Source organism: Lepisosteus oculatus, chromosome 18 (genome assembly GCF_040954835.1).
Source record: "Lepisosteus oculatus isolate fLepOcu1 chromosome 18, fLepOcu1.hap2, whole genome shotgun sequence".
Classification (NCBI taxonomy): Eukaryota; Metazoa; Chordata; class Actinopteri; order Semionotiformes; family Lepisosteidae; genus Lepisosteus; species Lepisosteus oculatus.
The window spans coordinates 20,870,624-20,892,917 of record NC_090713.1 but is presented as its reverse complement, the minus strand read 5'-3'; the positions used below and the strand labels follow the sequence as shown (position 1 = coordinate 20,892,917).

General features: G+C 53.4%; 1 protein-coding gene across 14 annotated transcripts in view; it reads left to right on the top strand.

Annotated features, from left to right (window-relative positions):
* The window catches only part of LOC107075879 (neurexin-2-like), a 627,393-nt gene that overhangs the window by 35,501 nt on the left and 569,598 nt on the right, over positions 1 to 22,294 (top strand). For all 14 annotated transcript variants that reach the window (XM_069180400.1, XM_069180406.1, XM_069180401.1 and 11 more), the window contains exon 2: positions 5,097 to 6,563. In XM_069180400.1, coding sequence (XP_069036501.1) covers positions 5,852 to 6,563 — 712 coding nt within the window. In that variant the 5' untranslated portion in view covers positions 5,097 to 5,851. The remainder of the gene's footprint in view (positions 1 to 5,096; positions 6,564 to 22,294) is intronic.

Genomic DNA, 22,294 nt, shown 5'->3' with positions numbered 1-22,294 from the left:
AGCAAGCAAGGGGCAAGGTGTTCTACAGGAGCAACTCTATTTGGGGGGGGTTATAACCAGTGTTGAGAATCATCCGAGGAGCTGCTGCAAAATGGCCGCCCCATTTTCAACCCCGAAATGAATTCAGTGAAACACCTCCACTTCCATCCGTATGGTCGGAGGAGGCATCTCGGGCAAGCAGGCAGGGCCGCGACTATTCAAAAACATAAAGAGCAACCAGAGAGAGAGAAAGAGGGAGGGAGAGAGAGAGGGAGGGAGGGAGGGTGGCATTCAGGCCTTCTTCCCTCTTGGGGAATTTTTCATTCCAGAAATCTCGGCTGGCCCGTTTCCCATGAATCCCATGGAGCTGGCTTCACTAGCCCGGCTGGAACAGGTTATTTTTTCTCGGACTGTCACGGATGTCGGGAGGGACGAACCGCGGAAGGGCAGGGGAGCGATAAAGACCCTATGCGGAGCGGCGAGACGGGGGTCAGCCCGGGCTCAGCTGTTCAGGGAACGCCGTATAGAAACCTGTGCCCTCAGGTAGCGGACGTGGGGCGACCCGGTGCCAGGCGGGTCTCAGGCCATCCGGACGCCTATGCCGAGCCAAGGCAGACTGAAAGACCCGGAAATATATAGCCCCAGAGAGAGAGACACACCGGAAGGGCAGCAGAGAACCGGAAATGAGAGACAGGACGGAGAAGGAGCGCCCCCTGGCTGCAGAGGGCGTGACACGGACAGCAGCGGACCGCTTGTGTGACGGAGCGCCTCCCGTTTGTTTGTTTGTTTGTTTGCACGGCTTCCACCTCCCTCCTGTCCCCTGCCCTCCGTGCGAAAGGGACCCGGCGGGAAGGCTGTCTCGCGCAGCGCAGCCGCGACGCTGTAACAAACTCTCCCCCTTCAAAACGGCCCAGGGCCGACGGCACTCGTCCCTCCCGGTTTCCTCCCGGTTCGGCGCAAGGCAGGGTACCACCTGGAAGGGACGCCAGTCCGTCACGGGGCACGCGTGACCCATGTGAACTTCGGGAGACCGTGCAGACTCCTTACAGACAGGTCCCAGGGCCCTAGTGTGGAGAGGCAGCAGTGCTCACCACTGCGCCCTTGTACCGTGCTCTGACTAACCCTTAGTAACTAAAACTGACTCCTGTACGACGAGCAAAAGCGATAAGTTTATCACATCTACTTGAGAGCTGTCCATATCTGTGAGCAATTTGGTCAACAGCGGTAGATTAGCCTTAGAGTGTGACTAGTGTGGAGAGGCAGCAGTGCTCACCACTGCGCCCTTGTACCGTGCTCTGACTAACCCTTAGTAACTAAAACTGACTCCTGTACGACGAGCAAAAGCGATAAGTTTATCACATCTACTTGAGAGCTGTCCATATCTGTGAGCAATTTGGTCAACAGCGGTAGATTAGCCTTAGAGTGTGACATTCCTACTGTTGTCACTGTTGTACGTAACATCAGGATTATATTAGACAATGTCCAGCGGGATTTCATTTTTGGAATGCACACATTTCTAAGATCGGAGGACTAAGAGGTGCTTTTATATTTTAATTGGGGGGTACATTGATCTAAGTACATTACTCAGGGTTTGCCAAACACTACATTAGAACACCAAGTTTCCCGACTGTAAGAGGTCTTTTGGCTCGCCCGTCTTGTTTGGTCGGCTGGATTGTATCCGATTCCCAAATCTCGTCTTGCCCGTTTCCTTTAAGGATCTCAAAATGGGTCCCCTCCCGTTTCCGGTTTTTAATGGGCCTGTGTTTTATTTCCCCCTCCTGTCATCAGGCCCTCATTTCATTGTGGAGTGAACGATCACTTTATCAGCCCTATACAATTTCTTGCATTAGGAACTTGTCTTTTCGCAGACCCCAGCTTGCTCTCCAGGAGACACACAGACGGGGAGAGAGAAGCTGGGGGTCAGAGCGCAGGGTCGGCCATTTATACGGCGCCCCTGGAGCAGCTTGGGGTGAAGGGCCTGGCTCAGGGGCCCGGCGGAGTAGGATTCCTCTGCCGGCTGTGGGATTCGAACCGGCAACCTCCCAGTCACAGAGCCACTGCTCTGGAAAAAAAAGCAGCCCTCCCTTCAGCACAGGGAATCAAGTGCTGTTTTCGGCCCTGATAAAGGCCAGGTCAGGTTTGTTTTGTCAGCTCCTGATCCCCTCAGACTGAGGCAGGCACCACAGAGGGGGCAGCACAACTCGGTTATGTCATCCGTCAGCCTTCTCCGCGCGCGCGGACAGCTTGGCCACGTCTTGGCTTCTCCTGCTATTCTGGGATCTTCTTTTTTCCTGAGGAATATTAAAACCGTCTCTGCTGGAGCCTGCGGTTAATTAATGCTCCAGGCCAAGGCCAGACTGACAGATGAGCTCTAGCAGGAGCTGTGAGGAGCGAAGATTTATGGCCCTCCTAGACTGCCGCATATGTGTGTGTGTGTATCTTTGGCATACTCCTGGATAAAAATACATTCTGAATATGCAGATATCAGCTTTTTTGGGGAAAAAAAAAGCACAGAGCTGAATTATAACTGTGATTAGAAAGTTCCATGAGTTTGCATCGTTTCCATAAATGCGATTCGACACGAATCCCTTTCGTACCGCCAACTACCTTTGTTTCACAGATAACTTATTCATGAGTTAAAGTACGTGTTTTTTTTTAAAACTTTGTTTCAACTCTTTTTCTCCTTTTCTGTTGATTGAGTTCAGAGGCAACTCAAATCTAGATCTAGATCTCCTTCCCCAGCCCGACGATGGAGTCCTGCAAACTGTTTTTTTTTTCTTTTAATTGTTGTGCTTTAATCAACGTGGACCCAGGCCGAACAAGAGATTTCCCCGAACACATGCCCTTTTCAGCAGCAGGCGCTAGAAATCGTAAATAGATCATGAAAATAAAACTCCTCGGTTGAGACAGCACTGAAACAGGTGTCTCCGCACCGAGGGGTTTTGTACGTGGCGGCTGGTACTCAAGAGCTGAAAAACTGAAAAAATAAAATGGCGAGTGCTTTCGCCGCCTGGCAGCGTGACCTTAATTTCGAAACACACACACGACTTGAGGGCTCTTTTGAAAAGCGTTAAGTGAATCGTGACACCGAAGAGTGCTTGAGCCCCGGCCTTTGCGTCTCCCGGGAGCTCTGGGGCTGTTTTCTCCGGCAGGTGTTTCCAGAGAGCCGGGCGGTGGGTTGCGCCTTTTGAGGCTGGTCGAAAAAAGTTGTTTTTTTTTTTTGTTGTTGTTGTTGTTCCCTGGCGTGGCGGAAAACTCGGGGGGGATATCGTTATGTGTTCGGGATTTTTTTTTAATGCGGGGATTCACGCCGTCCTGGACACCCGGGTCGGGTTTGTGTCGGGTTTCGTGTCGCCGCCAGACGTTTCGGCCACAGCCCGGGTTCCGCGGCCTCGCCTTTTGGCGGCCCGGGACAGAAAATGGCGGGAGGAGGAGGAGTCGCCGGCGGCGGCGGGAACCGAGTTCGCTGGATTCGGTTGAGTTTATCCGCCATACGCCCAACCCCAGGGCAAGGAAACGCTTATTGGCACGTCTGCTCCGACGCCAAAGCACAAACACATACCAGCTGGCAGCAACAACAACAACAAAAACAGCAACAAAGTGATATAACATACACCTCCAATACAAGTCAGCGCAAGCAGCGCAAAAAAAAAAAAAGATAACACCTGTGCCAGTCGGAAATGAACTCTTTCCCGCCTCTGGGGGGGAAAAAAAGAGTCAATTTCCGCCTGGAAAAATGTCCCCTCAAACATTTTTGTAGCGTCTCTGGGAGTTTGTAGAGTAGAAGCCTGGTTTTCCGGTTAAAACCCAAGAATATCACCCGGCAGTTTACGGGGAGAAGGCGTCGCCTCCCGCTCCCCCTGGGAAACACAATCGCCATGGAGGACACGGCCGGTAGGGTTTCCTCGGCTCCTGTCTCCCTCTTCCTAAATACTAAGATACCACTTCCTAAAATACCCATGTGGAGTGCGTGTATCTGTCAACGAACTAGTGGAGTTTGCTCTTTTAAGTATTTCTGTGAAAAACAAAGACACCCCCCCACTAGCACTGCGAACGTTGCTTGAATGAATATTAAAAATGCAAATGGCGGTGGCGGTTCTTGATATGCCCCAGTTTGACTGCCCGGTAGAGATTTGCTGGTTAAATACCCAAGAATATTCGGAATTACCGCCGCGCTGTGTAATTTTTTTGTTATTTCGTAATGGAACAGAGACGCGGGTCTCTCTGTGAATGGCAGTTACAGAGCGCCAAGTGTTTTTCCCGAGAAAGGACAGGGGTTTGACGTTGGACGGCGAAAATGAAATGTCGCAGATTTAATTGGGAAGGGTCGGAAAAATGGGGCGAGAGGTCGGGGAAACGCGGAACCCCCCCAAGGCATCGATGGTTCAGAGCTCTCCCGTTTTAAAACGAGATTTGAAAGGCAGCCATCTGTAGTAAACTCTGCGAGTTTCTCTTCGTACTACAGCTGGTGTACATCGTGTGGTGGTTTTATTTGGGTGTCCAGTCCTCTAATAACATAAGATTAATATTTACCATAAGAAAAGTGCTTTAATATGATGTTATATGATCCTGCAGCCCCACTGGAGACTCAGCAGGTGTGAGCCTGGCCAGTGCCTGGAGGGGAGACCCCTGGGAAAGCTGAGGCTGCTGCTGGAAGAGGTGTTAGTGGGGCCAGCAGGGGGCGCTCACCCTGCGGTCTGTGTGGGTTCTGATGCCCCAGTATAGTGACGGGGACACTACACTGTTAAAAGGCGCTGTACTTTGGATTAGATGTAAAACCAAGGTCCTGACTCTCTGCGGTCATTAAAAACCCCAGGGTGTTTCTCGAGAAGAGTAGGGGTGTTACCCCAGTGTCCTGGCCCAATTTCCCCCTGGCCTTTACCCATCATGGCCTCCTAATAACCCCCCCTCTCTGAACTGGCTCCATCACTCTACTCTCCTCCCCACTGAGAGCTGGGGTGTGGGGAGCGGACTGGCGCCTCATCCAGGTGGGGGTACACACTGCTGGGGGTGGGTGAGGGGATCCCCATGACCTGTACAGAACTCTGAGTGGAGGCTCCAGAAAGGCGCCCTAGAAGTGTGAGGAGTATTCATGTATCTATGTATTTGTCTTCCAGAGCCGGGGCCTGGAGGATGGATGGACCGTCTCTCCTTTAGAGTACTGGCAGAGTAGCTCCCTGGAGACCGGTTGCAGTCGAACCCAGGCGGCTTAAGGAAACGGGACCCCGGAACCATGTGCTTCATTCGCAGCGTGAGAGAGACCAGATAGCCGTGACCGAACCCCTCATCCTGCTGCGGAACAAAAACAAACGGGAACAAGTCCCCCCCTTCCACCCCCAATCTCCCCCCGTCTCCCCCTTTTCCCCCCAGGGAAAAACACACACACACACACCCACCCACAAACAATCAAAACATTCGGGTTCGGATACCAGTGCGGTTTTTTGTGTGCAACCTTGTAGAGGGGGGGGGACAGAGAAAAAGGATCCAGCCCTGGGCGATCGCTGGCTGGGAAGGAGCGACGACCCCCCCACCCCAGCTCCCACCCCTCCCGTTCCTCCCCACCCCTCCGTTCTCGACTAATGGATGTGCCTAGGAGGGAAACTACAGGACACCCCCTAAAGGAAAGCAACCTTTGACCTGTGTAGGATTCTGGGTCGGCAACTGACGTCATCTGCGGCGACCTCTTTTACCTCCTGCGGGGCGGATTGGTTTGAACCGTGATTCTTTGTGGCAGCGAGGGAATAGATCAGGAGAGTAACATCGGACAGCTGAAGAACAACAGCGCTCCCTTCCTCATCCTCCTCCTCCTACGTAGTGGATTAAAACGACAAGGGGAGGCTGTGCTGCAGAGGGATCGCTCTCTTCCGCAAAGATGGCGCGAGCGTGCCTGTCCGCGAGGGTCTTGCTGTGGGCCCTGGCTTTCCTGCTGGCGGGGGCGACCGTGGCGGGGCTGGAGTTCGGCGGGGCGCCGGGGCAGTGGGCCCGGTACGCCCGCTGGGAGGCGGGTTCGGGCGGCGAGCTGAGCTTCAGCCTGAAGACCAACGCCACCCGGGCCCTGGTGCTGTACCTGGACGACGGGGGCAACTGCGACTTCCTGGAGCTGCTGATCGCGGGCGGCAGGCTGCAGCTGCGCTTCGCCATCCACTGTGCCGAGCCCGCCACCGTGCACGCGGAGACGCCGGTGGGCGACGACCGCTGGCACATGGTGCTGCTCACCCGCAACTACCGCGAGACCATGCTGGTGGTGGACAGCGAGGCCAAGGTGGCCGAGGTCAAGTCCAAGCGCCGGGAGATGGCGGTGGTCAGCGACCTCTTCGTGGGCGGCATCCCCCCCGACGTGCGGCTCTCGGCCCTCACCTCCAGCACCGTCAAGTACGAGCCCCCCTTCCAGGGCCTCATCGCCAACCTGAAGGTGGGCGAGACCCCCCCGACCCTCCTCAACAGCCAGGGCATCCAGAGCGACCTGGAATATCTTTGCGCCAGGCAGAACCCCTGCCTCAACGGCGGGATCTGCTCCGTCCACCACGAGGAGGTCCACTGCGACTGCACCCTCACCCGCTACAGGGGGAAGTACTGCAACGAAGGTAAGGGGCGGAGCCGGCAGGCTGCTGGGCGGGGCCGAGGTGTGGGTGGGGGCGGAGCCGGGTGGTGGTGGGTGGAGCAAAGGCGGGGCTGAGTTGGACTGGGCGGGGCTGGGTGGGGTGTGGCTGGGAGGGGCTGGGCAGCAGGTGTACGGGAACGGGGGGAGGCAGGAAAGGGGTTCCCAAAATTTTGGGGCGGCTGTAAGCCCACCCCGGTGTCCCATCTAAACCCCACCGCCCACGCTGTCCTTACGAGGGGAGTTGGGCATAAAGGTTTCCAAGATCCATCTTGTCTCTCGTTACCGCCGTCGTATGCAGCACCTTGTGGTGGTCGGTTGTAAAACCAGGACTGGACCAGGACCCCCGGATGCAGCGGGAGGCCGTTGCCGCACAGGAGCCAATTGCAGGGACCTGTGTGAAAATGAGGAGGGGGCAGGTGCCATTTCACTGCAGAACAGCCCCGCGCTGGATGTGAATTACAGTACAAGCAGGCGACACGCTAGGGCAGCGTCCCATAAACCTGCGCGGTTCGGGCACAGTGGTTTGCAAACCTACGGGATTGTAATTCCAAAATGATTAGCCCATCAATCTCCCCCCCTCCACATTTGGGGAAGGGATTTATAGCTGCATATAAACCAGCAGGAAGGAAGAGCATCAGTGGGTCAGCATCATGAATACAGATCAGCCTGGCTCTTATTACCCCGGTCTGTTGCAGAGAGTCGGTATGGCGTTGACTGCCTGTCAGTCTATTGTTTCTTCCGTCTTTCGCCCATCTTCCCTTTTCCAACTGTTTCTCTCTCTCTCTCCCTCCTTCAGTCAGCCCAGTGTACCCGCTGGTCTGTCTCTCCCCCTGCTCTCTTTCTCCCTGAGCTTCTTCCCTGTCCGGTGTGTCATTGTCCCTGTGCCTTTGGTCCCTCTCTCCTCCCACAGCACTCGTCCGGTAGATCACTGCTCTCTTTCTCTCTCTCCCCCTCTCTCCCTGCCTCTGCCGTCTCTCCCCTCTTCGCCTCTCGTCTTGCTGTTTTTTCGCCCCTGCTCTCTCCTTCCGCCTGCTGTCTTCCTCTCTCTGTCAGTGGGGTGCTCAGGACCACTGACTGCACGGTACCCAAGTGTTGCCTCCGTTCAGGAGGGCCAGAAATGTCTGCGCTTCACTGACAGAGCTCTGAAAACCCAGGCACGGCCTCGTTTGTTATTGTTTTTTTGCCTCTTTTGCGATGTTTTATTCAAAGGACATATCCTCCCTCCTTCTTCCTGCACGGGAGAGCTCCTCTCGTTCGGTGCCACGCTTGCTCTCTTCTTCTTCCTGCTGTCGAACTTCCTGGCCGAGACGGCGGCCAGGTTCTCTGCCGTGTGGCAGTCGGCACTCTTGAAGTGGAGGTATCGGCCCCTTTTTTCTCTCTGTACCCTGCCGGGAAGCAGGGGGGTGTCTAACATCCCGCGTCTGTACTTGAGAGCGAATGAGAGGCAGGGCCGAGCAGTTTCAGTCTTTATCCTAAGCCTTTGTTCTGCGCCTCTGTGCGAAATCTGAAATGCTTTTACGTGATCCATCTGCTTCAGACCGCTCTCCACGGGCGGTATACAAAGCAGGGACGTGTTAGGGTGTGCTTAGTGTTTTGTTACAGCTGTGTTATCTGTGCTGCGTGAACGTTGCTCCCAGCCGGTATTATCCAGCGCCGGCTCCTCTGTTCTTTGAATCGGGAATTTGAATCGGATAGATTGATTTTTTTTTTTTAACGTTCAGTGAAGGGATGAGGCAGGAGTGAACTTCTAGAGGCTCAGCTTGGAGGGGGGGGTGGGGGTGTGTGTGCTGATCTGCGCCAGGTCTGTGTCGGAATGGTTTGAAACGCCCTCCAGCGAAACCGACGTCTAGGATGGTTTTTTTCCCATCCCTTGGTGGTCAAGACCTGAGGACAAAGGTCCACAATGGGTCACCCCCCTCCCCCCCCCTCTGTGGCACACAGACAGACACGAGCACGAGCACAAGCTCACAGTAGGGTGTGAAAACTAGGAGGGGCTTGACGTTGTGGAGTCTCGTGACGTCCGAGCCTCAGAAGGGGAAAGAGAGAGGACAAAAGCACATTTTCAGGTGAGCCGGAGCGCCGTCAAGGTGCTGTGATCGTCTCTGGGGGAAGGGGTGTAGGCCTGTGAAATGAGGACAGTCCTGGCAAGAGGACATCTGTGCTGAAGCCCTTCTTTCCAGCTGGCTCTGGCCCCTTCGAGCATTGTGCCGGGTGGGGTGGGGGGGGGTAATGTGTTTCAGTAGGTCTTAAAGAATTTCCACTCCTACCCTGTCACACCCAAGTACTGCAGTTTTGGATTATCGCAATGGCCCCCCCCCCCCGGTGAAAAGCCATCCAGATGAGCTGCCGTCACCCGTCAATGTGCAGTTCCTGCCCGCTGGGGTGACTGTAATTGAAATGGATTACTTGTCAGCGCGGGTCGCTGGTTCTTATAATTGATTGTGATCCCGATCCCCCTGCTACGAAACCCATCCGCCCTCGGAAGGGAAAACGAGACCTCCCTTCCTGCGCGGCTGAGGAGGGCAGGAGGAGGGATCAGGAGCCGGAGCCCGATCGGACCCGCCCCGCGGGAGCCCCTGGCTTCTGGCCGGCTTTGGCGTCATGCGGAGAGGGCTCTCGGCGTGCTGGCGGGTGGCAGGGGCGTCTTCGTTCCGAACCCCTCAAGGCCCCCCCACCCTCTTGGCTCGGGAGAGGCCCGCTGAATATCCCAACAAGCCACACGCGTGAGGAGCTTTGCTGGAATCCTGGCTTGAGGATCCTGCATGAATAAAAATAAATAAATAAATAAATAAAAAACCCGCCGGTGACGCATCTTTCCCTAGCTCGCAGCTGCAGGCTCAGCACTCTCCTGCTCTGTCGCAGCAGAGACCGCGGTGCCTGGCCTGCGTTCGCTCAGCCGAGGGACCCTCCTGTAGGCTTCTTCCCAGGCAGTGAAAGTGGGGTCAGAGGTCAGTGGGGGGGCCTGGCGATAGCCACCCGTTTTCTAACTGCTTTGTCCAAAATGCAGTTTGGGTTGCGGACGCAGCCGGAGCCTTTCCCAGCAAGCGGTGGGCTCAAGACAGGACACACCCTGGGCGGGACGCCACCCAGGCGCACAGGCTCACACCAGGGCCAGTTTTCCCAGAAGCCAGTCAACCCACCAGCCTGCCTCTGGGCTGTGGGAGGGAACCCCCGTGAACCCGGAGGGAACGCGCAAACTCCCCCCAGACAGGTCTCCCAGAATCGAACCCAGGCTCCCCAGCGCCATTTCTGGCCTCATTTCTCTTCAGCCTTCATGATGACTCATAAGCCTGAAGTCCCCTAATGAGGGACAAGTTCTAAAAGTGCAGTAAACCGTTATGGTAGACGGAAAATGGCATAGCACACCAAGACAGGGGAATAAATCTACCCGACAGCGTGCAGCTTTTCTGAGACGGATGTCCTAAATGACCTAGCATCTCGTCGGGACGGGTATATCGGAGCGTAGGGGTGCGCCGGCGCAGAATTATAGCTCCCGAGCGCTGCGTGCTGTGCAGCCAGCACAGAGATTTATTCCTAAATCCGCCGCCAGGATGTTTCTTTAAGAAACGGATGAGCTGCGTTTCCCCGCAGCGCTTGCATTCCCAGCAGCCTAACGAGCCCGATGGGCTCGATTTGTCAGGTTTTTCAGATGCGGGGTGTTGTGGGGGGGGTTGCAGAGGTGTTACAGCTGAATGGGGTGAGAGGAAGACTGCGTTAGCGTCTGCGCACCCGCGAAAGCGCCGCCGATTCGCGGTCGGGAAGTCAGCGCTGTGAAGAGATCAGTGCTGCCTTGAGGGCCATATATCACTCGGGTAATGGTATGTTAACCTTGCTGACACCAGCAAGAACCCATTGGGAATGATTGATGCACTCGCAATTAGCTTGTCTTGTATAAATAAACGCATCGGGAATGAATTGGGTCCAATTTGCACATCCGGCCCTGTGCAGATTCGGATCGCACACGCGTCCCGATCGCCTCGCCTGGCTCGCCGGCCTCACGTTGTCACGGCCGCTGTGAAACGGTAGCTGTTGGGCGCGTGACAGAGCATCGCTCATTACAGGGGACCCAACCTTTTTTGTTAACAACAGGGGCCATCAGTAACAGCTGTCTTAACTGTTGTGGCGGGGGTGGGTGGGGTTGCATAGTTGGACTGTAGTAACCATGGGCTGCCTCAAGAGGGAGCAGCACAGGGCCCCAGACGCATTAGCCAGCAGCCATATCACTCTGCAGGTCCCCGCCGGCAGCCCCACTGGAGCTCCGCAGGGGTGAGCCTGGCCAGTACCTGGAGGGGGAGACTCCTGGGAGACCTGAGGTTGCTGCTGGGAGAGGTGTTAGTGGGGCCAGTAGGGGGCGCTGTGTCGGTCCTGATGCCCCAGTATAGGGCACGGTATACCGTAAAAAGGAACCATCCTTTGGATGAGATGTAAAACCGAGGTCCTGACTCTCTGTGGTCATTAAAAAAATAAATAAGAAAGAGTAGAGGTATCCTGGCCAAATTTCCCCTTGGTCTTTACCCATCATAAATCATAAATGGGTACCCCTCCTAAACTTGAAAGTTCAGAACCACAAGCACATGAGCCTTTTATACTGTCTCTGTTGGGTTATTTTTCCTCATCGGGGCTCGTGAGCTTGCCCGACCCTGTAGTCAGCGCTGTCCTGTCGCCAGTGATGGGGCGCTGGCCGCTTAAGCCCGCCTTTCGGCAGATGGCGGCTACCTGCACGGCCTCTCTGCACAGCGCTGCACAGATGGCCTCCCCCCCCCCCCCCACCCCAGCTCCTGCCGGAGGGCCAATCTGCTGGACCTGGGGAGGTGGGGATGGGGGTTCTGCTTGTTGGCAGCTCTGCCGTTCAGGTTTAACTTTATTAAAGCAGTCGAGTCCCACTGTATATAAGAATCTGAGCCGCAGGAATGGGGGGTAACCCTTAGTTTATCAGCTGGCCAGAACCAGTACCGGTACGGATCGGATCAGGGGCTCAAGGATTCAGAGCACAGCGTAGTCAGACAGTGATGAGCAATCCCCTGCCTTCTCTGGACTCGGCATGTTTTAGCAGGGCTTGGAATCGCTGTTTTTTTTTTTTTTTTTTCACGTGATCCAGGCTAAGGGCAGAGATCCTTTTCCGAGTCCCGAAATCGGCGGCCTAACCCGTGACATAAGGCGACAGCTAGGAGAGGAGAAGCAGCTTTTTATTCAAAGGCGATGATGGAGAAATCGCCGCTGGGCGTCTCCAGTGGGAAACAGCTCAGGGGGTTTTGTAAGTGTCACGACTGTAGTCCCTCCCCCTTAAGGGCCCTTTCCCTTCGGACTTGATTCTGCGCACCTGTCCCCCTGTTTCAGCCACTTCCCAGTCCTCCTTAAAAGCCAGGCGCTGACGTTTATCCGGGCTCATGCATCTGATCTCCGTATCGTGCGAGTCCGGGACCTGGAAGCGCCTGGTCCCGTTCCCCTCCCGCCGGTTCTGACCCGGTTCCAGTTTTTAATCCTTTGTTTTGGATGGATCACCTGGCCATGGACTTTGGACACGCCCCCCCCCCCCCCCTGTATTCATTCCCAGTGTTTCCTCACTACCCCGGATTGTGTCGTCTGCACAGGGTCTGGAAAGAACTGATCGTAACAGTAAGGGCAGGTCTGTGGTTGATCCCGAACTGTGTTTACATACCAGAATCAACTGCACCAGCAGATTTTGATCCCGGTCAGAGCCGCCCCTCCGAGACCGTTAATGTAATTTCTTTAGTTCATGAACTAATTCATTTTTAAACGTACGCCGCCTTAAATAATGGTTCATACCCTATTTTTCCTCAGTTATGGTCATTGGAGGAGTCAAGCCTCTGCCAATCCTCTCCCAAAGTAGTCTGCAGGCCTGGTCTTATTTGTATTTTTGTGTTTTCTAGTTCGAAGGGGAGCGGCAGTCCCCATTTTGTCAGACCGGTCATTAAATCTCAGTAACAAAATAAAGTCATTGACGGTGTAGAAAGATTTGGACAAATTTGGAATTGAGCACAAAAGCGTGAAGCTTGTCGAGAGTTCACAAGAATTGCGGCGTGAATCAGCCCTTCCTGCTCACTAGTCCCTGTACTGACTAATGTACTGAGATGTGAAGAGGCCCTTCCTGCTCACTGAGATGTACGAGCGAATAAGTACAGGTTGTGCAGCAGACATTTCACCGCAGAAATGTTCCAGCGTGATCCGCAGGCAGAGTTAACCAGTGAGGAGTATTTGCCAGTGAAAGCGTCTGGGAGAGGAGAGTAGTATTTCTACTGGATCAGAAGAGCTGGATCCACCAGCCTGCTTGTTTACAGGGTCACAGGGCCGCTCCACCTCACCGGAAGTCCTGCTGCCTCATTCTGAATCCCAGAACATGGCGCTGAGCAGACCTGGAAATCTCCTCTCTTCTGTGATGTCAGTGGGAGGTTTTACAGGTTACTGTGTTCAGTTTACTTCACTGTGGGTTGAAATGCGCTCATCAATGCCAATTCTTTCTAACCCTGAAATATCAAAAATAGCCTTGCGGTTCACCTTTAACTTGAAGCAGGAAACGTAGCACTAAACTTGCATCGAATACCCCGCGCATACGAGACTCTCTTTGATTGTCTCTAGACTTCTGTAAATGTTTTTTTTTACCAGAGAAAGTAAGTTAATTAAACTTTATTTATCTTTCGATGTCTGCAGCCGGCTCTAGATGTGCCGTTATTAAAGGCTGTGCGATCCTCTTGAGATCACAGCTCCCTGGCTGCGATTGCCTTTAGCTACAAGATTGCAAAATCTGTTGTTACTAGTGACCTGCTTTCCCGGAAAACCCGGGATGTTCAGTCTCGAGACTCCAGTCTTTTTTTTTTTTTAATCTGTTCTGATAAGGTTTGTGTTTTGGCTGCTATCTCAACTTCATACGGCCGCACGTCTGCAAATGCCACAGAGATTAAAAAATGTTCGCCGTCTCTCCTTCGAGAAAAAAAAAAGGAGGGTTTCTGGAGACTATCGGAATTAACATTTGCTTCGGCGAATTTGAGATCGGGGGGGGTGGCTGGTAGTCACAGTGGAGGGGATGTTGGACGTGGCCACTCTTTGGAGGGATTAAAGGTCACCCTTAGGGGAGTGCAGTATGGGCAGCAGGGAGGATGGTAACTCCCAATGGTTGCTCTTAACAGCGTTTTCTCCTATGCTGATGAACTCCAAAGTTTTTCTAATGATTTGTGATAGGCCTCGCAGTACCTAGGCTGTAATCACAGCCCCAGTTTGATCCCTTGTCCCTGACAGGAACTTTGTTTAAAGAAAAGTGCAAAACCATGAGCGCAGCCCCAGTTTGATTGCTCTACCCTGACAGGCACTTTGTTTAAAGGAGTAGTGCAAAACCATGATCGCAGCCCCAGTTTGATTGCTCTTCCCTGACGGGCACTTTGTTTAAAGGAGTAGTGCAAAACCATGATCGCAGCTCCAGTTTGATTGCTCTACCCTGACGGGGACTTTGTATAAAGGAAAGTGCAAAACCAGGAATATCTGATCGCTGTTCAAATCAATATATATCTATAGATTATACATTACCGATGCAGAGTGGGGGGGGGGGGGGGGAGCACGCTAGTTCTCGACAGACGACTACCCGCAGTAGGGGCCAGAAATACATCTCATCTCGGCCCGCGCAGCCTCACCTCACGGCTCCCCTGCATAACGACCCCGCGTCGTCCTGCTGCCCCTGCGCTCTCGGCCCCCTGCCCCTCCACCTCGGGGCCAGACGGGGGCGCCGAAGCATCGCTGCCTGTGCCGCACGGCAGTTCCCACAGCGCCGGCGCCAAGCGATCCAGAGAATACGGCCCCCGCAGGGCCAAGCGGGGACGCTCGGCGCAGGAGCCCTGCGATGGTTTTAATTTGGGGCTCTATTCCTTTCAAAACAATCCTGTAAATACGCCGTTGCTCCGTTTGAAAACCACGTTGTGTTGTTTGCGTGAATTGTGCGTAGACCTTTCAGACGCCGATGCTCTTTAATGGAAATTAAAGACGTTTTTGTTTTCAAAAAAACGTCAAAAAGTGGAAATCGGTCCTGTCGTGCTTGGGTAGGGGCGGGTTGAGTTTACTCGAGCCTTGGAAGAATGGTTTTGTGGCACTGTGGCAGACTTCTCCTCTTTTTTGTGTGTTGGTTGGCGAAACCGAAGTGAATGTAAAGAAGCACCGCAAAGAGGGACAGATCAGGGTGGTCATATGATGGTTGCGGGCCCACCTTTTGAGCGGGAGGGCGCTGTGGTTTGAGCTGTAGGTCCTGAAGTAGTTCCTGTTGGCGCGCGTGTTGGGGAGAAGACTTGAAGTCCCTGCAGAGACAGACCACGAAGTGTTGGTGGCTGGACGCGTTAAGTTAAATAACCATCAGACGTGCCGGTCATGTTTTACCAGTGCAGGCTCTGTTGCTGGTGGTTTTTTCTGAGCAGCCGGGATTGAGCTGTGGAGTGGGCGGACAGATTGCACTGTGGCGGGCGTGCCAACGGAGGTGCGGAGAGAGAAATGAGGGCACCTGGAGCGCGGTCAGAAATTTCTGCTCCGCAATCGTGCGTCTCCTACCCCGGCTCTCACCAGAGAGAATTCTGCATTTCAGCAGAATGCGAGTAGTCGTCTTTCAGATTTTTTTTTTTTGTCTGTGGGATTCGCAGAACAAGGCTGTTTTTTTGCTATAACCGAAGATTCATTTTTGTCCGTACCTTTAATTTGTGAATCTCTTGTTTGTTGGTACGGCGTATCAGTTATGCTCTCTCATTTAGCAAGACACCCTGTGTCTGTATACTGAGCATCAAAAGGAATTTATCACGTTGGATCGTTCTTCATTGAAAAAATAAGCTTTTTGTGATATTGGTTAAATGTTTTGGCATCGTTTTGGCTCAGTGGATCATTCTGGACTTACAGTGACCCACTAACAACAAGCATGAAACAGTGCAGCTAAGCCCAGAGCAATCACTGTAAAACCATGGTAAACCTGCACAAGGAAGGTTAGTTGTGGGCAAAAAAAGAAAAACCCACCTGTTTCATCCGATGTCAGTCTGAAGTTCCTTTTTATACACAAGGTTTCAACAATTCAGAACATCCTTTGTTTCAGGATGTTTCCCAGCAGTATCAAAGTGCCTAGTCTGGAGATTTAAGGTTTCACTTTAATGCCACCACACCTCCACTGAAGCCTGCCGAAGATACCCCTGCACTATCAAACTATTAAACCCCCAGCCTCTCACACCTACGATCTGTACCTCACAGTGCCTTCTCTCTTCATCAAAACCTCAAACACACACTGAAATCTACCTCCACCTCACATGTCAAGAAGCTCACTCTCCATAATTGTCTACCCTTTATTTCATTCTGTTTGATGTGTGTTTTTGCACATCTGATGGTTGTTTTGCACACTGCCTGTTGTCTCTGTCTTTCTTTTATTATACAATTGCGTTGTTGTATTTTTGGACTACTTATCGTCTGGGAGCTAGCTGAATAGCATTTCGTTGTACCATATACCCGTAGAAAAGTATAACGACAATGAACTTGACCTTGAGATGATCAGCCTCTGAGGAGTGCTTCAGTGCTGTTGAGGCATGGCCTCCCCCAGACCTGATCTTCACACACACGGGGGGGGGGTCTTTGGAACTCTGGGAAGGAGCATTCCTCTGTGACATCACCCCCGTGTCATGGACAGAGAGGTTTTGGAGAGGTTAACTGTGGTCTGGCCGCTGGTCTATCCAAGCCACTGAACTGCACTGCAGGACTTTTTTTCGTCCTAAAAACAAAAGCAGAAGCGATCCAGCAGTTTGCACTGTGCGCTGCATTTAAAACCGCATGCCCCCCCCCCAACCCAAAAAGCCACCAGCAGCACCCTAACCTCCCTACAGGGTACAGCCGTTGCACTGGGCGAAGATACCCTTGTCCTTATAAGCCCACCCGTGGCCGCTGACTCTGGGCCCCCCACATGCAGAACAAAAACAGAGAATTTGACGTCCTGAAACAGCGCTGTCCTCTCCAGCACAGGCTCATTCCTATTCATGCACACAATCGGGAATGACTGCAAGCTCTTAACACACGCAGAAAGCCCGGGGGAGGACTGCTTGTAACATAATTATATGTGCACGCCGTGAAGAGGGAGACGCACTTTCAGCTGCAGGTATGTCAGATGTAAAAAATATGTTCTTTCTCATTTCCGCTGTGCCAGTCCTTCCTACTTATCCATGCTAAGTGAAACCAGTACAAGTATTTTGAATATGCTAAATGCTTTATTTGTCATTCTCTCTCTCTCTCTCTCTCTGCTGGCGAAAAGGTCACCTGCTGGACTGCTCTCTCTGACATTAGCATCGCGTTTCGGTGACATTCGCATTTATAACTCAGCCCGCGCCGCAAATGGGTCTGGATTGTATTCCGTTCGACTTCCGTGATTAATGTGTTTAAAGGGCAGCAACAGAGTGAGAATCTTGCATTGCGTGCTTATGAAAGCGGGTTTTTTTTTTTACTCTGAAATAAAAAAAAATTGAAACCGAATCCTGGGGAAGTTCTGCACCCAGGGGAGCTGTTAGATTTTTAATTGTGGGGATTTAATGTCTGGACCCTTGACCTCTAGTTTCATTTCATTCCAACCCCACTGGAGCTCCGCAGGGGTGAGCCTGGCCAGTACCTGGAGGGGAGACTTCTGGGAGAGCTGAGGCTGCTGCTGGAAGAGGTGTGAGTGGGGCCAGCAGGGGGCGCTCACCCTGCGGTCTGTGTGGGTCCTGATGCCCCAGTATAGTGACGGGGACACTACACTGTAAAAAGGCCCCGTCCTTCCGATGAGATGTAAAACCGAGGTCCTGACTCTCTGTGGTCATTAAAAACCCCAGGGTGTTTCTCGAGAAGAGTAGGGGTGTTACCCCGGTGTCCTGGCCAAATTTCCCCCCTGGCCTTGACCCATCATGGCCTCCTAATAACCCCCCTCTCTGAACCGGCTCCATCACTCTGCTCTCCTCCCCACTGAGAGCTGGGGTGTGGGGAGCGGACTGGCGCCTCATCCAGGTGGGGGTACACACTGCTGGGGGTGGAGGGGATCCCCAGGACCTGTGAAGAGCTCTGAGTGGAGGCTCCAGAAAGGCGCTATAGAAGTGTAAGGAGTTATTATTATTATTGAACTGAACACCACCCATCAGCGGTTCACAGCCTGATCCCTGTCCAGGGGGTTTTGCTCACCTGAGCTTAAAGGAGTCATGCCTCAGATCCCCTGGCTGAACTCCCTTTAAAAGCAGTCCACTGCGCTGTGCCCACAGTTCTTGCTGTGCGTCGGATGGCGGAAGCTGGCTCGTAGATGTCCCCGGCTTGAGCAGCATCCTTGGCTTGATTAATGGCTCCAACCGCCCTGCATCGGGAGTCTCGTTTAATAATAATAATAATAATAATAATAATAATAATAATAATAATAATAATTGCTTACACTTATATAGCGCTTTTCTGGACACTCCACTCAAAGCACTTTACAGGTAATGGGGGTCCCCTCCACCCCCCAGCAGTGCGTACCCCCACCTGGACGAGGCGCCAGTCCGCTCCCCACACCCCAGCTCTCAGTGGGGAGGAGAGCAGAGTGATGGAGCCAGTTCAGAGAGGGGGGTTATTAGGAGGCCATGATGGGTAAAGGCCAGGGGGGAAATTTGGCCAGGACACTGGGGTAACACCCCTACTCTTTTCGAGAAGCGCCCTGGGATTTTTAATGAGCACAGAATCAGAACCTGTTTTACGTCTCATCCGAAGGACGGCGCCTGTTTACAGTCTAGTGTCCCCGTCACTATACTGGGGCATCAGGACCCACATGGACCGCAGGGTGAGCACCCCCTGCTGGCCCCACTAACACCTCCCTGCGCGATCCTGGGTGTTTTGTGGGTGTTATTACGCAGTGCTGATGCGCTCCTGGCTTGGCCCGACTAGGCGTTAAAGGCAAGGCGTTTAATCGCCCGCGGCGGGGCTTCGACATTCCGGGCCAACGCGCGTCCACGTGCCGCTTCTCGGGGGGGAATAGCCACCTGGATTGATGCAGTACCTCGACGTGGGTGCCAGCTCCGATTAATAGGGTGCTCGTAGCGAGAAGCAGCCGGAATTAATCCAGCTGCATTTTGGGAATACCGATGCGAATCGCCTGCAGTGATTTGGCCAGATCCACGTTTGTGTTGCTACTACGAATGTCGCCTCGTATTAATAACGTCCAACGCGTGAAGCCTCGATCTGCATATGGAAGCGCTGTAAGCGTGAGATTTGTTTTTTTTTGGAGAGGGGGGGGCACGCAGAGGTGCTCATTAACTAACGCCCGGACAGATTGATAGCGCCTCTCTCGTCGTTCCTCTGCGCGGAAGGCGAAAAAGCAAGTCGCGTTCGATCTGGATGTAATTAAAAACACGGCGCAAAAAAATAAATGCATTCATTTACGGCTACAAAGCAGTTTTTAGCTGAAGGGGCTAATGATGGCGTGTGTTGATTAAGGGGGGAAAAAAGAGCGAGAACAGTTAAGATGAGCCAAGATTAATTTGGTTAATCTCGTCATTAATCACGGCTCGTTTTTGTTCTTTTATTTGTGCGAAGATTGATCAGCGGCGTCTAATGATAAAAGAAGACCCCGTTCATTGTTGAGGTCTCGACAGTTAAAAATAGGGCCCGTCTCGCAGAGCAGCGAGGTGTGGAGAAAATGCTTTTGGAATGAGCTGATGAACGTCGCGTCGGCAAATGGGTCATTTCCAATAATCCCACCTAGCCTGGTATGATTTCCTTTATCCCGCTGCTGTTGCCTTGTAAAGTCCATCCCTTTTCCTAAACCACTTTATCCAGCAGGGCCGTGGGAGAGCACAACGGGCACAGGGCAGGCTACAGCCCTGGGTGGGACGCCAGTCTTTCACAGGGCACACACAGCCACGGACACACACTCCCACCAGGGCCACTTTCCCCCGAATTGAATCAACCCACCAGCATGTCTCTGGACTGTGGGAGGAAACCGGAGCGCCCGGAGGAACCCCCGCCCGGACATGGGGAGAACATGCAAACTCCACACAGACAGGAACCCAGTTTCCAGACTTGCGCCCGGGTCCTCAGCACCGCACTGCAGTGCTCACCGCCGCGCCAGCATCCCGCCCTTGTGAAATGGGCTTTTTTTTTTGTACTTGCATTGGCGTTTGTGTCTCAGCCCGCGACGTGACCGTCGTGTCAGCTTGCGCCGCCTGCTCCCTGGCGCCATTTCAGCCGTTTTCCGAGGCTCGGCTTCGGAGGGTGCAATTTTCCAGAGGATGTTGAAAGGTCGCCGTGATGCACTTCCCCGGCAAATAAGCCTCCCAGAGCTCTGTCTCCGTTTGATCCGAGGTTAAGAAAACAACAGCTGAACCACAGCGCATCGACTGAGCCACTGCCAGACTTGAAGCGTTCGCAGGAAAGGACACGGTGCTAGTGGGGCGTTGAGTACCAGGGCGGTTCAGGCCCGGGCGTAGCTTCATCATGTGGAGTTGGGGGGTTACAGTTCTGGACTCGTTAAGGAAAGGTTCCGTGTTCAAATCCCGGGTGAGAGATTTGCCGTCGTGTCCTTAAATGTTTCACCCACTTTAATAGAATAATAATGATAAACTTAATTTTATATAGCGCCTTTAAAGGCGGCTTCTCAAAGCGCTTAAAATACCCAGCTGTCGTGCGGTTGAGCAAGGCAGCAAACTACCTGCCATATAAACGAGGGCAAACCTAAGATGCACTGGATGGAAACAAGTTCACGCAGCACCGAATAAAGCACGCCGTCTTCCCTGAGGTTCCCACACCTTGAGATATCACCTTATTTTAAGCAGCGCGAAACTTCCGATTCGCAGCAGTTGGCCTGTTCACATCTGTGTTGTTACGGGCAAAGAGGTGGCCAAGGAAACGTACCAGGGAAATCGCCAGATCACTGAGCAGGTGTGCCGGTGCGTTTAAAAACAGCAAACTGAAGTGGGGGTGAATTTATGCGCGTTTGACATGAAGACGAGCCCAGTCCATTCTCTCGAAGATCATTATGAGGAATCATGACTTGAACCTATATGTAAGCAAGTCGCATATCCCAGCTATGTCCAGTCCCTCTGAAGGCAGGCTACCAAATGACACACTTAAGCTCTGTCTCAATAACAGTTAATACCCCTTTGTAATAAAGCCCATGCCTTTCCGCCTGCAAATCTGTCAGTCACTGCATCTTTCTTTACACGGTTTGGACAGAGTGCCTCGGATTGAAATAGTCCAGTGATTGCTCAATTCCCAAGGCACCGAGAACAGGATTGCCAAGAAAAGACACTCAATTTTTTGGTTTTTTTGCATTGCTGCAGAGAGGACTTGGCCTCATCTCTCGTATGAGATGGCGTCTGACCTGCAGTGTGAAGGCTAGTGACCTGCAGCCTAGCGCCGCGCTGACGATGTGGCGTTGCCACGTACCAGCCTGTGCGCGACCTCCGGTGCCCAGGAGCCCCCCCCCCAGCTGGCGGCTCGGGTCAGGGGGCGTGCACCCCAGATCGGGGAGGGCTGGTGAGTCGAGTGCTGGGCCGGACTGAAAACCTGCTGTCCGTGCTGGTGCTTTGCAGAGAGTCACTGAATCCCCCCAGCACCAGGACTGGACACCCCTGCCGTAGATGAAAGAGTAGCACCTCCTCTGCGGACACTGCAGGGCTGAACTAAGTCTCTGGGGAAGGATCCTAAATTGGCGTATCGGGGGGGGGCACTTACCACTCTGAAGCCAGTGTGTTGCTTGGCGATTTTGTGCTTTTTTTCCTGCTTTGGAAGAGGGAGCCGTCTCTTCGGCGTGACTTGTATTGCAGTGTTGAACATCGGCATGCGCGGCCGTTGTGCTGAGCAAGCTGGGAGAGGTGGAAAACAGGAGGGCGGTGGTGGGGGGGGGGGGGGATAATTACGATCTTTAATTGACTCCTGCACGAGGGCTTGACCAGACAAAGACACCTTTGAAGAATGAAGGTCGATCTCCCCCACTAAGACAACTGCAGAACAGAGCACAGCGCTCGGAGGCGGGCAGCGCAGAGACCCTGTTTCTCTCCTCTCACAATGGAAGTGGGAAAGGAGAGTGGGATGCAGAGAGTGGGTGCCTTTTCATTTCCCTGGGTGGCTGGCAGACGCGTGGTCACCCTCAGGTTCATCTCGCCACAAACCACGGCGCTTCTCCCCGCCTCGATCAGTCGCTTCTGTTAGAATCGGGGGTGAAAGCGAAGCAGCCTGCAAAGGTCTGGCTTTATTTGTCTGTGGGCGTCTGGCGCCGTGCTCCGAGCCTGCTCTGTGTTCTCGCAGGGTGGGTTCGATTCTGTTTGTGTTGAGGCGCTGCTATCGTTTTGCTCCAGCGATCCGGAACCCCCCTCTCGCTGTTTATAGGATGCTGTCTGTTAGGACCTGATCGTGCACCAGGTCGGTCAGGTACTTACAGTCCGTTATCTACACTGCTGGAGTGGCCGCAGAGAGCAGCTGCAGAAAACCTGCAGTCTGGAGGTACTCGGTCTGCCGATGCTGTGCCACGCGCTGTGGTTTTCCGATAGCGTCCAGCTCTGAGCAGCAGCGGCCTGCTGAGACACGCTCGCCTGTCGGTTATCAGAAGGCAGCTTCTTCACAGCCAGGCCTGCGGCAACCCCAGAGCCCCCTCTGGAAGCACTGGGACAATCCCGAGACGCTCCCAGTCCTTTTGTGTGTTTTGTACGCAGATAACACATGGACTACCAGACTTAAGAACACAGCAGTGTGCTTCCTTAAAAGTTA